Raw genomic sequence first — 12206 nt, forward strand, 5'->3', positions numbered from 1 at the left:
TCCTCTGTTTGCAGATAGGCCGGATGGATGCGCGGATTTTAGAATGTGATGTTTTGTTTCATCAATCAATCTGCAGAAAAGAACAAGCATGCACTCTGAATTTCTCTGCGTTTCTATAGACCAAGGACAATAAGCATGTACTCTGACTGAATTGTCTATTTTTTGTTTCGGCATGACTGTTTTACAGTCTGCGGAGTTCCAGATGGAGGTAAGCACACCTTATCTTCGCTTGGGCTGAATTTCCCCACAGAATAAAGACCAATCCTGATTTCTTTTGTGATATGGTCTTAATGACAGCATCGGTGAACTGCTCCCATCCTTTCTTGGCATGTGAACTGGCTTGCTGTTCCCTCACTGCTCAGGAAAAAAAAACTATTTAGCAAAGATATAACTGCCATACATTTCAGAGATTTCTGACTTGATTGTTTTCCTTTTGCAGCTTTGGGTTAGTCCTGGAAGTCAGACTGCCTGTGAAAAGCAATATTTTGACAGTCACCTTGCGCCATTTTATAGGATTGAGCAGGTCTTTTCAACTCTCATGGCTTTGTTTTTGTTCAACTAGATGAACATTTGTTACAGATCGTATACCAACTTAGTTCCTGCAAAACAACCAACATGCTCGCTGTGCTGCTCTTAACCTCTTGTCTATCTTTCTTTCTCGTGTTTTATGTTTGAAGGCGACTATTGCTGTGAGTGATTTTGTTGTTGTTAATTACTGTTTTAACTGCAGATTGTATTAGCCACTTCCGCATCAGACCAGCCTGAAGCTCCTACAATAATAGTAAATGATAACAATTTCAAATTGCTATTTCAGATTCAGAAAAAGGCATGGAATCCAGTCATGTAAATTTTGCACCTGCAACTGCTTAGTGGTTCTAATGTCTCTTTTTAGTTGCAAAGATTGATGATCTAAGAGCCAATTATTCTGGATCGATATTATCCCTGGCTGATATCTGCCTAAAGCCACTCAGTACAGATTCTGCTACCCGAAGTGTTTTGCAGGCGATGGTTTTGTATTGTCTATTCTGTACTCTGTATTTGAAACTAACTTGTTCTCTCAAGAATCTAATCCTTTTCTACAGTTATATTCTTTTCCCTATGCGTAGTGCTGAGCAATTATATTAAAATGGTGGTATTTGTTGCAGTATTTGCAGCTGGATCCTAAAAAGCCTGATGATTTAGGTATAGATCATGCTAAATTTTGCTTTGACGTAAATATCTACAGTTGAAATCTCTTTTCCTATGGACATTTTCCTTTTTTTGTTGCAACAGACCTTTGTAAACAATTGATGAATTCACACTGAGCAATGAATATTGTGATACTTGGTTAGGTTTGTCAGCTAGTTGTATCTGAACACTAAACAATATCTGCTGTATTGCAGCATTACAGTCCTGAAGAGACATGTTTGAGCACTTTTCAATCACCTATTGACCCTAGTACAATATTAGGCAAACAGGTTAATTTAACCGCAACGTACAAGTGCATCACTACAATATTAGGCTCATTGTTATACAATGATAGTACGTCAGAGGCGACCTGGTGCAGGAGAGAGCAGTTGCACGCACACGACAACCAAAGGGGCCAAACCATTTTCAGGAGCCAGCATTTGGCACAACAAGTACATAACATAACTAGTAGATCATCATAGGGTATGACTGGAGGGCTAGCAAAACTAGACGTGCAACAGCAAGCAGAGCGGCACTTCCAGCAGCGGCACCAAGTTCAAGTTGCCTCCAAAATGATGGCCGAAGACGACAGACACCTTCCACAAAATCAAAAGGGTGGTTATCAGTCAGTCGGGCAGACATGTCACATGGTGTCGTCCGATGATTCCTCAGAGCTGCCAATCGATGGTGGATAGCCCAAGCCTCTCCAGGATCTGATTCGTCTGCGAAAAGTGCCTGTTCAAGATACAAACAGGAGAGGTCATAACGTGGATATTTACTAGTGTTCAGAAAATCCTTCAAAGGTAACCACAGGGGAAAAGTAGCGTTTGATTTGCTTGCATCGGCCGGCCCCATGAACAGGGCACGAGATGCCGCGATCTAATCGATGTACGATATTATGCAGAGCCATTAACAGCAGTGAGTGAAAAGGCGAAAGTGAAAGTGATATTGAGTCGGGAGAGTTTAAGACAGGACACTGACAGGCGAAAGTGACGGGTGTTCATCGGCGTGGACGGCCAGTGGCATTTGATGATGGTGCAGGTAGAATTAAAGTTGTGTTCATAGGAATCAGGATAAATCATTATAACCTGCTACTGGAGCATGTGCAATGACCAAGATACGGAGCCAGTAAACAAGTGGTGACGAATATAGCAGTTCAATATTGTCAATGGTATCATCCTTTGTATTCTTATTATGACCACCCAAATCCCCCTAGTGACATACTGACATGCAACTGGAAAATCTTTATCGTTTCTCACGTATTATGCAGAGCCACTGACAGCAGTGAATGAAAAGGTTAAAGCAATATCGAGTTGGGAAAGTTTAAGACAGGACACAAACAGGACATGTCATAATGCGGATAATAGCAGACGAGAGGAGTCTTCAAGGAAAACCACAGTGGGAAAAGTAGCGTTTGATTTGCTTGGATCGGCCGCCCCATCAACAAGGCATGAGATGCCACGATATAATGGATGTTCCGTATTATGCAGAGCCCTTAACAGCAGTGAGTTTAAAGGTGAAAGTAATATCGGGTTGCATAATTAAAGACAGGACACTGACATGCGAAAGCGACGTGTGTTCATCTGCGTGCACGGACAGTGGCATTAGATAATGGTGCAGGTAGAGTTAAAGGTTTGTTCACACCACTACTAGAGAACATGTACGGTGACAGAGATAGAGATACGGGCCATTAGTGAAGTGGGTTTTCGTACTACCTAGCCTCAAGCAAGTGCAAGTGGTGATAAATATAGCGATTCAATATTTCTTGTCAATGGTAATCATCCTCTTATTCTTGTGCCCACCCGAATCACCCAAGTGACATACTGACATGCAACTGGGAAATCTTTTCTCATTTCTCTCCATCTTTCCATCCTTTTCAACTTTTAGTTCCCATGGAGGGAGTTGATGTCTCTTTTATTTATATACCCAGGAAAAAGACATTGAACAAGATTTATACTAAAACCAAAAGGAAAACAAACCTGCATCCAAAGAAACCTCTGTTTGCAGACAGGCCTGACGGATGAGCAGATTTTAGAATGTGATGTTTTGTTTCATCAATCAATCTGCAAAAACGAACGAGCATGTACTCTGAATATCTCTGCTTTCCTAAAGACCAAAGATAACAAGCAGTATGTACTCTGAATGTCTGTGTCTTGTTTCAGCATGACTGTGTTACAGTCTGTAGAGTTCCAGATGAAAGTGCTTACCTTATCTTCGCTTGAGCTGAGTTTCCCCAGAGAATAAAGACTAATCCTGATTTCTTTTGTGATACTGTCTTAATGACAGCATCAGTGAACTGCTCCCATCCTTTCTTGGCATGCGAGTTGGCTTGGTGTTCCCTCACTGCTCAGTAAAAAATTGAAGACTAGGTATAACTCCCGAACAGGTCAATTTTACCACAACATACAAGTGTGTCAAAGAGATAAATTCAAATGCTAAAATTAAAGTCGAAAAGAACAATGACTACAGCATACAACAATATCAAGGTCATACTTCAACACTAGCAGAAGTAAATGAGGCACTGGAAAACAAGTCCTACAATCCTATTTAGCATTAAGGCCATGGGAAGCTTTAATAATAAATAAATAAATAAATTTACCGTACATACCCATAATACAAACAGCTGTCTCAGATAATGAACTCTAGGTCTACAATGCCAAATAGAAAATGATCCACAAATTCCCACCAAGCTAGAGGAAGCTAATAATATCAAGTACAGCAAAAAGGAAAAATACAGTTGCAACTACAAGAATACAGCGAAGCAAAGCTAAATAGAACAAAAAAAAGCATAGTTTCTGTATCAAGATTCAAGTGCATAAAGTAATTCAAATTGGTGTGCACGAATATGAGCTCAAGGACAACAGATGTTCAATCCTGATGAGAAAAACAGGCTTACCTGTTAGCACGGTATTGAGCATAAGAATACCCTGCATTGCAAGATACATGTTTTTTCTCGAGTTAGTAAGCACTATTCCAAAAGAAAGTTAAAAGAGAACTTATGGGGTGCTGCTGGGAAATGAGGAAACAGCACTAATCTGAGCAAATTTGGCCATACGCTGTAGCAGGCATTGTTTTCTATATTTCTTAATTCTCATGAAGCTACCTTGTTTCAGGTTCATCGTCGCGTTCTTGCCCATTCAAGCAGACTCTAATTGTTAGAACTAAATATAGTGTAGCAAACCAATTGCTTCTGCAGCATCCTATATGGGATAAATGGTAACAAAATGTAAAATTACTTAGTTCAGTTGATAACTGTAGTGATATGTTTACATGGATTCGGCCAAAACTAGAATATAAGAAGAGGGGGGCAGTTAATCAAATTTACACAAAACAAACACAAAAATCTTTGTGGATTCCTAGAGTAACATGATTTTGGGGACTTGATAGATATCCTCTCTGCAATACAACTGCAAGACTGCCTGAGCCCTTTGCGGTTGTAACATGTGAAAAGAAGCAAACTGTTTCATGGTATATTAGTACATACTGATCCTAGTAGTGCAACGGAAATTAATATTAAGGTAAGCTAAGAACATAAACTTGTTGTTCGTGTGCATATATTATTTACTCCAACGTCTTATCTAACCATTTTACCTGCACAGCCCATCTTTCCAAATTCCCATGGGATGGTATAGTACACCCTAGATCTTTATGCAGCTCTTTAAATATGTTTTGTAAGCTGGAAGGAATTTTGATCCCCTCTGGTACTGAAAACGACAATCCCATGGCCTGGCCAGGACCATGGTATGGATCCTGAAAAGTAGACAATCTGCAACATGAGACACTGAAAACAATTGCTACCAACGAATCTACACTTTAATAAGAAAAAAATCAGAAACTTAGTCTGTCATCATTAGGCAGCCACCGTTAGTTATTACGTTAATGTTAAAGCAGAAATAGAAAAATAGACTGAAAACACTAAAATCAGAAACTTAGTGCGTGATACAGATGTAAGGTAGGTTCAAAGACAAATGAAGAACATATGGTAAGTACAGAGCAAAATTGGATCACCGACTAATAGCTGAATGAAAGGCATATATATGACAGGCATATTTTCTGGCCACAAAGTGTTGTGGGCCATGTGGCAAATATGCCACGCACCACAATGTGATCACACAAACAAAATAGCCTTAAACCAGTTATTCTTGCATGATAATATGAAAATGCAGAACAGAAGCAACAGTTCCTGTCCCTGCATATGGCACTACCAAATTATACTATCCATGTTTCAGTTTAATGTCATTACTCCATACAGCAGACAGCACTGTAACCACAAATCAGTTATTCTAGCATAATATGAATACGCAGAACAGAAGCAACAATTTCCATTTCTGTATACGGCGTTGCCAATTTTTTCTATCCATATTTCAATTTGATGGCATCACTCCATATAGCAAGCAGCATTGTAACCAAAAGAAATTCTAGACGCAAATTTCTTCAGAACGAAATTAAATTAGTGAAACGGTCGAACATTTCTTCATAATGAAGCAGCAGGTGAGCAAGTACAGGATTCGTAGACTTGAGTGACTTGGTATTTGGGTACCTGGCCGATGATGACGGCTTTGACGCTGTGGAAGGGGGTGGTGTGGAGCGCGTGGAAGACGAGGTGCGGCGGCGGGTAGACGGGCACCTTGGCGTGCAGGCGCTCGTGGGCGACGAAGCGGCAGAGGTCGAGCGCGTAAGGCTTGCGCAGCTCCCCGGACAGCGCCTCCAGCCACGTCTCCTCCACGAGCAGCTCCTCCAGCTTCGCGCCGCCGCCGGCCGCTAGATGATGCGAAACCCCCAGCAGTTCAGTTAGAACCCTAGCTAGGGTCCGGGGAGCGGGGGGCGCGGAGAAAGAGGGTACCTTTGGACTCGGCGAGGCGGAGGTTGCGGCGCGCGCGGGCGAGCGCGAGGTTGGTGTCGGCCCTGCGGCGCTGCTCCGGCGAGAGCGAGGTGGGGTCCGAGGGGCCGGAGGAGGGGGAGAGGGAGGCGGCGGGGACGACGACGGTGGTGGTGGTTGCGCCGGAGCGGAGGCGCTTGGCGGGGCGGACGAAGAAGTCGGCGATGGTCTTGGGGGCGGTGGGCGGCGACGGCGCCATGGGGGGCGGGGATTCCGGGGGACGGGCTTCGATTGGGGTTTCGGCAGGCCGCGGTTGGTTGGAGGGGAGGAAATGGGCGCGCGTGGCGAGGCGGGAAGGTGGGGGAAATGGGCGCGCGACGGCGGGATTTTTTGGGCGCTGCGGTGGTGCTCGCCGCCGTTGTGGCCACCGGGGTTATTGGTGGGCTCGGATGCACTTGGAAAGAAGGCCGGATGGTTTCAGCAAGAATGGAAGCCCAAGAAGCTTTGCCACTGTCTTTGACGAACAGAAACGATGGGCCTCCGCTTCGAGGGACCAGCAACGATGGGGCTTTGCCACTGTCTCGTGGAGCTCTTGGCCCGGCCCACAGAGCTCGGGTCCGCTCCCTCAAAAAGAAGAAGAAAAAAAAGGCAGGTCGGGTGCTACGTGTCACGTGTGTGTCATGCATTGAGAGCTTTATCTATACCAATATAAAAAGACCCAAATGGCAGATCCAAACCATCTCGACCGTCAAATCATGTTATCTAGCGATTTAAATCGCTCCAATGTTGAGCACCAAACACGTTTAACGCTCTAATTACCCACCACTGCCATTGGTTATAAACATGTTTTGACTCAACGCTATCCCTTAAAATCTGTCATGTAATTAATATCCTACCATTCCGCGAAAAAGTAATTGATATCTAACCAAATACCAACGTGCAACAGATATATCTTACCTAATATAATGTGCAATTAATATTCTATCTAATAATATAAACATGCATTGCACGTACATTATTACTAGTCTAACAAAAGCATTCCTAGGACAGTCCGTGATGAGACTGCTGATTAGGAATGAAGGTTCTCGTTCTAGCCGGCTTTCGATGTGCAAGCACGCTTGACATAAAAATGGGCTGGTACGGTCACTGATCTAGATAAAATGCTGAACTACAAAAGAGTTAAAAGATGAAGCTACCTCTTCAATCTCGACTAAGATCGGTGCTACAATTGAGCGATTGTTTCCCAGGTAGTTACACAAAAATACCGGTCACATAAATATGATAACAAACTTATCAAAACTCTTTCTCAAATATGCATGAGCGTGCATATCATATATTAACGGAAAAAAAGGTGAAGAGACCCTCCGGGTCTCCACCATAGTTACAACCTTAGGGTTACAATTGCTGTTAAAACATAGCCACATCGTCCACCTGTTAAAGGCACTAAAGAAAAAAAATCGAGCTCTCCTTAAAGTAAACCAGCCGCCCTCCAACAGTGGCAGATCCAGGAATTCAACATTGGGTGTTCAAATAAAATAAAATTGCACCCTAATAGAGAAGCCGATTTGTTCACGGAAATGCAAATACAAAATACAAAATTCACAATAGCAACTATATCTCGAAAGATTACAGAAAATACAACATAGAGAAAAAAAACCTACAACGTGATCATGCGCTCTGTCATCTTGAGAGTGAGATATGACACTATCATCCTTCACTTGCTACTAGTAGGACAAGAACCATTTTCATAAGCTTATAAACAAGGTTATAAGTACTATTGCTTATCTTAACAACTTTAGCATAATAATAAAAATGTGGTATATATTCTTGACCTTTCTAAACCTCTCATCTCTAACCACATCAGTAATGAAGTGTGTAATTTGATAAGAGATATGCATCAAATCTTCCCCTGTGAAACCCATAGGATGGAGGTGTGCAAGCTTAACCAAGTGTCATCTATAGCTTACAATTCAAAGATAATTCATCGAATGCTTTACTGCCTACAATTCAAAGACAATTCATTCGTTATTTTTCTGCTAATGAAATCAAGCAAATCCTCACACCTTAGTGTCATCTACAACTATTTCTCTCTTAAACCTGAATAGCTGCTACACATTGAGTTGGGGAATGTGTCGAATAAATGAATCAATTATTGCAATTTTAGAATTGGATGGAGATTCACCTTAGGTTTAGAGATTAAGGTTCTTGGAGTCAATTCCTGCACTGGTACGCTCCCCTCCCCGCCGTCGACGACCACGGTGGTCGTTGTAGTGTTGCTTGTTCCCACCCTTTGTGCCGCAGCATCCGATTCACATCTCCTCCCCACCGGCGGCGGCGGACTTGGCACTATGGGGCTTGCCCGTATCCTCTGTAGAAATCATGGGGGAATCTGGCGCCCCATGGCTCCCTCGCCTGGGCATTGCTCGCCATCGGCAGAGGGTCACCCGCCGCCTCATCCAAGGGAAGAAGAAAGAGGCCGGCGGCTGCGTGAGCCCTTGTCTCCTCTTGTGCGTGCGTGCATGTGGACTGTGGACAGAAGTGGTTGCTAGTTGCTAGCTTTGCTGTCGGGCTAGTGGGCTGCTCATGAACTGAGCCTATTGGGCCTTTAGGGAGTACATATATACTTTTTTTGCAAAAATAATTGGGTGTACATCTGTACACCCATGCCTCATGGTGGATTCGGCCTTGCCCTCCAAGTGTTTCCTTCCTGCATGATGCACCTTAGGACGGATTGCAGCGAAGGGGTAGCCCCATTGAAGACAACTGCATTACGGTGTTTCCACATCTCCGGTAAACCAAGGGCAACAATTGCCTTGATGTCTCTCTACAAGTATGTAGCCAAACTTCAAGGTGTTTCCCATAAACCAAGTCTGTTAGAGGTCCAACAACGATTCCTCATCACTAACCAAGAGAAGAAGCGGCACTGGAGTGGTGCCTTGTGCTTCTAGACAAAATCGGCATAGGGAGCAGTCTCGCAGACAACAAACTTAGATGCGTAGGCCGATCGATCCGAAATCGGCAAAGTGATTTTTCACGTCAAGTTTTAGCATCAGTGGTGTAATTGACTCTTTCCTTTTCATCGAAGCGTGGAGATGTTTGATCGAAAACAGCGATCACATGCTACTGCAAGGTCGATCCCAGACAAAGGTTGAGGCCCTACTAATGACCAATCCCACACGATCTGGTCGGGTGCTAGATTGGTGATCACTGAATGTACAACGATCTGCTTGTTTTGTTTAATGACTTCAAGCAGAAAAGCACTAGCAATCAACCCATATAGCAGAAAGTATTACAGACATCTTTCCATTCCAGGTACACCGTACACTACACTCATTCTGCTAGCAGGTTTTCACGTGGCGAGTCTTCTGAATTTCAATTCGTTCCCATGTTAGGATGAACAATGTATAGTAGTATAAAAGTTAGAGCAAAGTTTGCCTCCCCTCGAGAAAGAGCAGATATATATACGGCTGCATTATGGAAGGAGAGCTTTTAGGGGAACATGGAGTGCTGGAAAGCCGATCAACAAGTTAATTATAACATCTTAAATACCACAACAAAAAAGAATGGGCTACATAAGCGCGCTCAGATTATCTTTTTTTCTTTGAGGGGTGCTCAGATTATCTAATGAAGGTGCAAAAAACATTGTATAGATGTCCGGGATCAGACACCGAGCACAATGAGAGCAGGCAAAAGGGCGGCAGTGACCATGGCGGCGGCGGATCCGATGCCGGCCGGCGCGGCGCCGCTGGGGGGCGCGGGCGGCGCCGGCGGGGGCTCGTTCTGGCCGATGACCTTGACGACCATCTTCTGGCCGCGCTCGCAGTGGCCCGTGACGCCGCTGATGAAGTAGAAGGGGCCCGGGCGGTCCAGGCGCACCTCGGTGTCGCCGTTGTTGGAGAAGAAGATGGGGTGCGTCGACCCGCACTTGTCGTACTCCTCCTGCGTCACCTCCATCACCGAGTCCGCCTTGTACTTGAAATCTACGACCAATCCATCACATGCATTACGTGTTAACAAAGGCGTATCGATCTGGCGGATGGATCAAAGGAGCGGGTCGAGTGGATCGATCTTACGGACGCTGTCGCCGACGAGGAAGCGGTTCTTGGACGCCCAGTCGTTGTACGTGCCGGAGTCGCCGGCCGCCGGCACGACCCACCCGGCGTCCCCGCCGACCTCGAAGTCGGCGGCGCGCGACGCGCCGAAGAGCAGCGCGAGGAGCGCCACGACGGGGAGGAGGCTGTTCGCCATGGCCCGGCTAGCCGGACGACAACAACGCGGCGCGCGTCTTGGTTCCCTCCGGCCTGATCGATCTCGATGGTCAGCTCCGTGCGCGAAACTGGGGTTTGATGACTGACCGCGTCCGATCGATCGGCGGTGGTGTGGGGGCGAATTAATAGGGAGGGAGTGGAGTGGCGAGCCGAGGAGGAGGCGGTTGTGAGCGGCGGGGGAGGTCGAGAATGGCGGAGGCGTCGGGTACGTGGACGTGGTGCATGCGCGCGCGGACGGAGTTGCGTCGCCGCGGGAGAGCTGTGTGTGATTCGATCCACCCGTCGGTGCTTTGACCGCGCGCGCGCCTTGGTTTGCGTGGCGCGCGGAGCAAGTGGGCCGGCCCACTGTAGCAAGCTCACTTGTGCAGCTTTCCTGTTTTTTTTCTCTATTTGATTGATGGACGTGGCTAGAGAGCGCCGCGGCGCTCGTTTGTTGCCTGGAGCGCATAACCGTATATAGTAATTACATGTCCTTGTGTCCAACTGTCTACATTAAAAAATGAAATTGTTTGGCCACACCCTGTACGCACATGGCTATCGATGCAATCAGCCTAAATCCTATCCCACGTGCATTTATTTTGGGTTCAAAAATTGTAAAAGCCATAACTTTTGATTCAAGTATCGAAATTCAATTCCGTTTCCGCCGTCAGGTTTCTCACGACGAGTTCTTCAAAACTAGGTCCTATATAAGTAGGTTTCGTCAAAAAAAAATTCAAGGGCAGTTTTGGGTGCAATGGAGGCAACTATAGTGCTACAGGGAAGCAACTTTTCTTTTTGGCCTAGTAGGACTGACTATTAGGTTGGTTTGCGTAAAAAAATGAGAAAAATCACACAAAACACAAGGCAACTTTAGTACTACATACAAAACAAATTCACTGCACTGTGTGTATCTGTGAATTTTGCTAATATTATCGCAACTTGCGTATCATGACTGCTCAATTGCATATTGTTGATGGTCAGTTCCTACACTTGATGTTCAATTGCCTATACATGCTATAAATTACCTATCATTGATGTATAGTTGCCTGCTATTGGTAATTAGTTGCCTACAATTGTTGCACAGTTGCCTAACTTTTCAAAATAGTTGCCTACAATACTATGAAGTTATTTATTATTGTTTTCTATGTTGCCTACAAACACTCTGAAGTGGCCAAGATTCATCATCATGTTACCTACCATAGTTAACAATAGTAGACACAAAAGCATCACCGGTAGATGACTTCATAGTATTATAGGCAATTTAGAAACAACGACATACTAGCATGAACAATAGGCAAATTAGAGGTACTGGCGAGGAAGTTAGGAGAAAATTAGACAAAATTAACTAGGACACGGAATGTAGTGAAGTTGCCTGCTTTTAGCACTAAAGTTGCCTCTGGTAGAAGGAAAGTTGTGATGTTATATACCTCTATTTCAAAGTTGTTTTGTATCATTAGTTAGATGATTATTGTACACAACTTAGTTAGATGATAGTATTTTAGGCAATTGCGGATCACCCGTGGGGAGCTTCGTAGCGATGTAGGCAACTTGGTTTCTGAGGCACACAACTACGAAACCATGTTAGACAACTTCCCACTTTATGGTGAACAACTTTCACAATATGGTAGGCAACGAACTATGTAACCACCTATTACCTATTGCACACAACTAAGTAGGAGGCTACTACGCGAATTCACTTATACACATGGTGCAATTCTTCTAGCATCGAAGTTGCTCATCTTTAGCACTAAACTTGCTTCATCTAGCATCAAAGTTGCGTTTTAAAAAAGATCATCAAAACATATTCATATGGGATCTAGTTTTGGAGAGCTCATCACAAGGAATTCAGCGGTGAAAACGGATCATCATTCGGACACGCGGTGTGAAAGTTATAGTTTTTTGAATTTTCTTTGTACCAGAATTAATGCACGTTACGTCATCGCTGGGTTGACACGGTTGGTCAGACGAGGTGA

General features: G+C 44.4%; 2 protein-coding genes across 2 annotated transcripts; both read right to left on the minus strand.

Annotated features, from left to right (window-relative positions):
• Positions 1–1301: 1301 nt before the first annotated feature.
• LOC123055149 (uracil-DNA glycosylase, mitochondrial) lies at positions 1302–6398 on the minus strand. Its single transcript, XM_044479105.1, has 7 exons — positions 6011–6398; positions 5708–5928; positions 4759–4917; positions 4064–4094; positions 3375–3510; positions 3147–3230; positions 1302–1902 (listed from the first exon to the last, which is right to left on the minus strand). The coding sequence occupies exons 1-7, from the start codon at positions 6243–6245 to the stop codon at positions 1836–1838; spliced, it is 933 nt and encodes a 310-aa protein (XP_044335040.1). The 5' UTR covers positions 6246–6398; the 3' UTR covers positions 1302–1835.
• Positions 6399–9491: 3093 nt separating this feature from the next.
• On the minus strand, positions 9492–10375 carry LOC123055150 (mavicyanin). Its single transcript, XM_044479106.1, has 2 exons — positions 10060–10375; positions 9492–9966 (listed from the first exon to the last, which is right to left on the minus strand). Exons 1-2 carry the CDS (start codon positions 10232–10234, stop codon positions 9647–9649), a joined length of 495 nt encoding a protein of 164 aa, XP_044335041.1. The 5' UTR covers positions 10235–10375; the 3' UTR covers positions 9492–9646.
• Between the last annotated feature and the right edge of the window lie 1831 nt (positions 10376–12206).

Source organism: Triticum aestivum, chromosome 2D (assembly GCF_018294505.1).
Source record: "Triticum aestivum cultivar Chinese Spring chromosome 2D, IWGSC CS RefSeq v2.1, whole genome shotgun sequence".
In the NCBI taxonomy this organism is placed as follows: Eukaryota; Viridiplantae; Streptophyta; class Magnoliopsida; order Poales; family Poaceae; genus Triticum; species Triticum aestivum.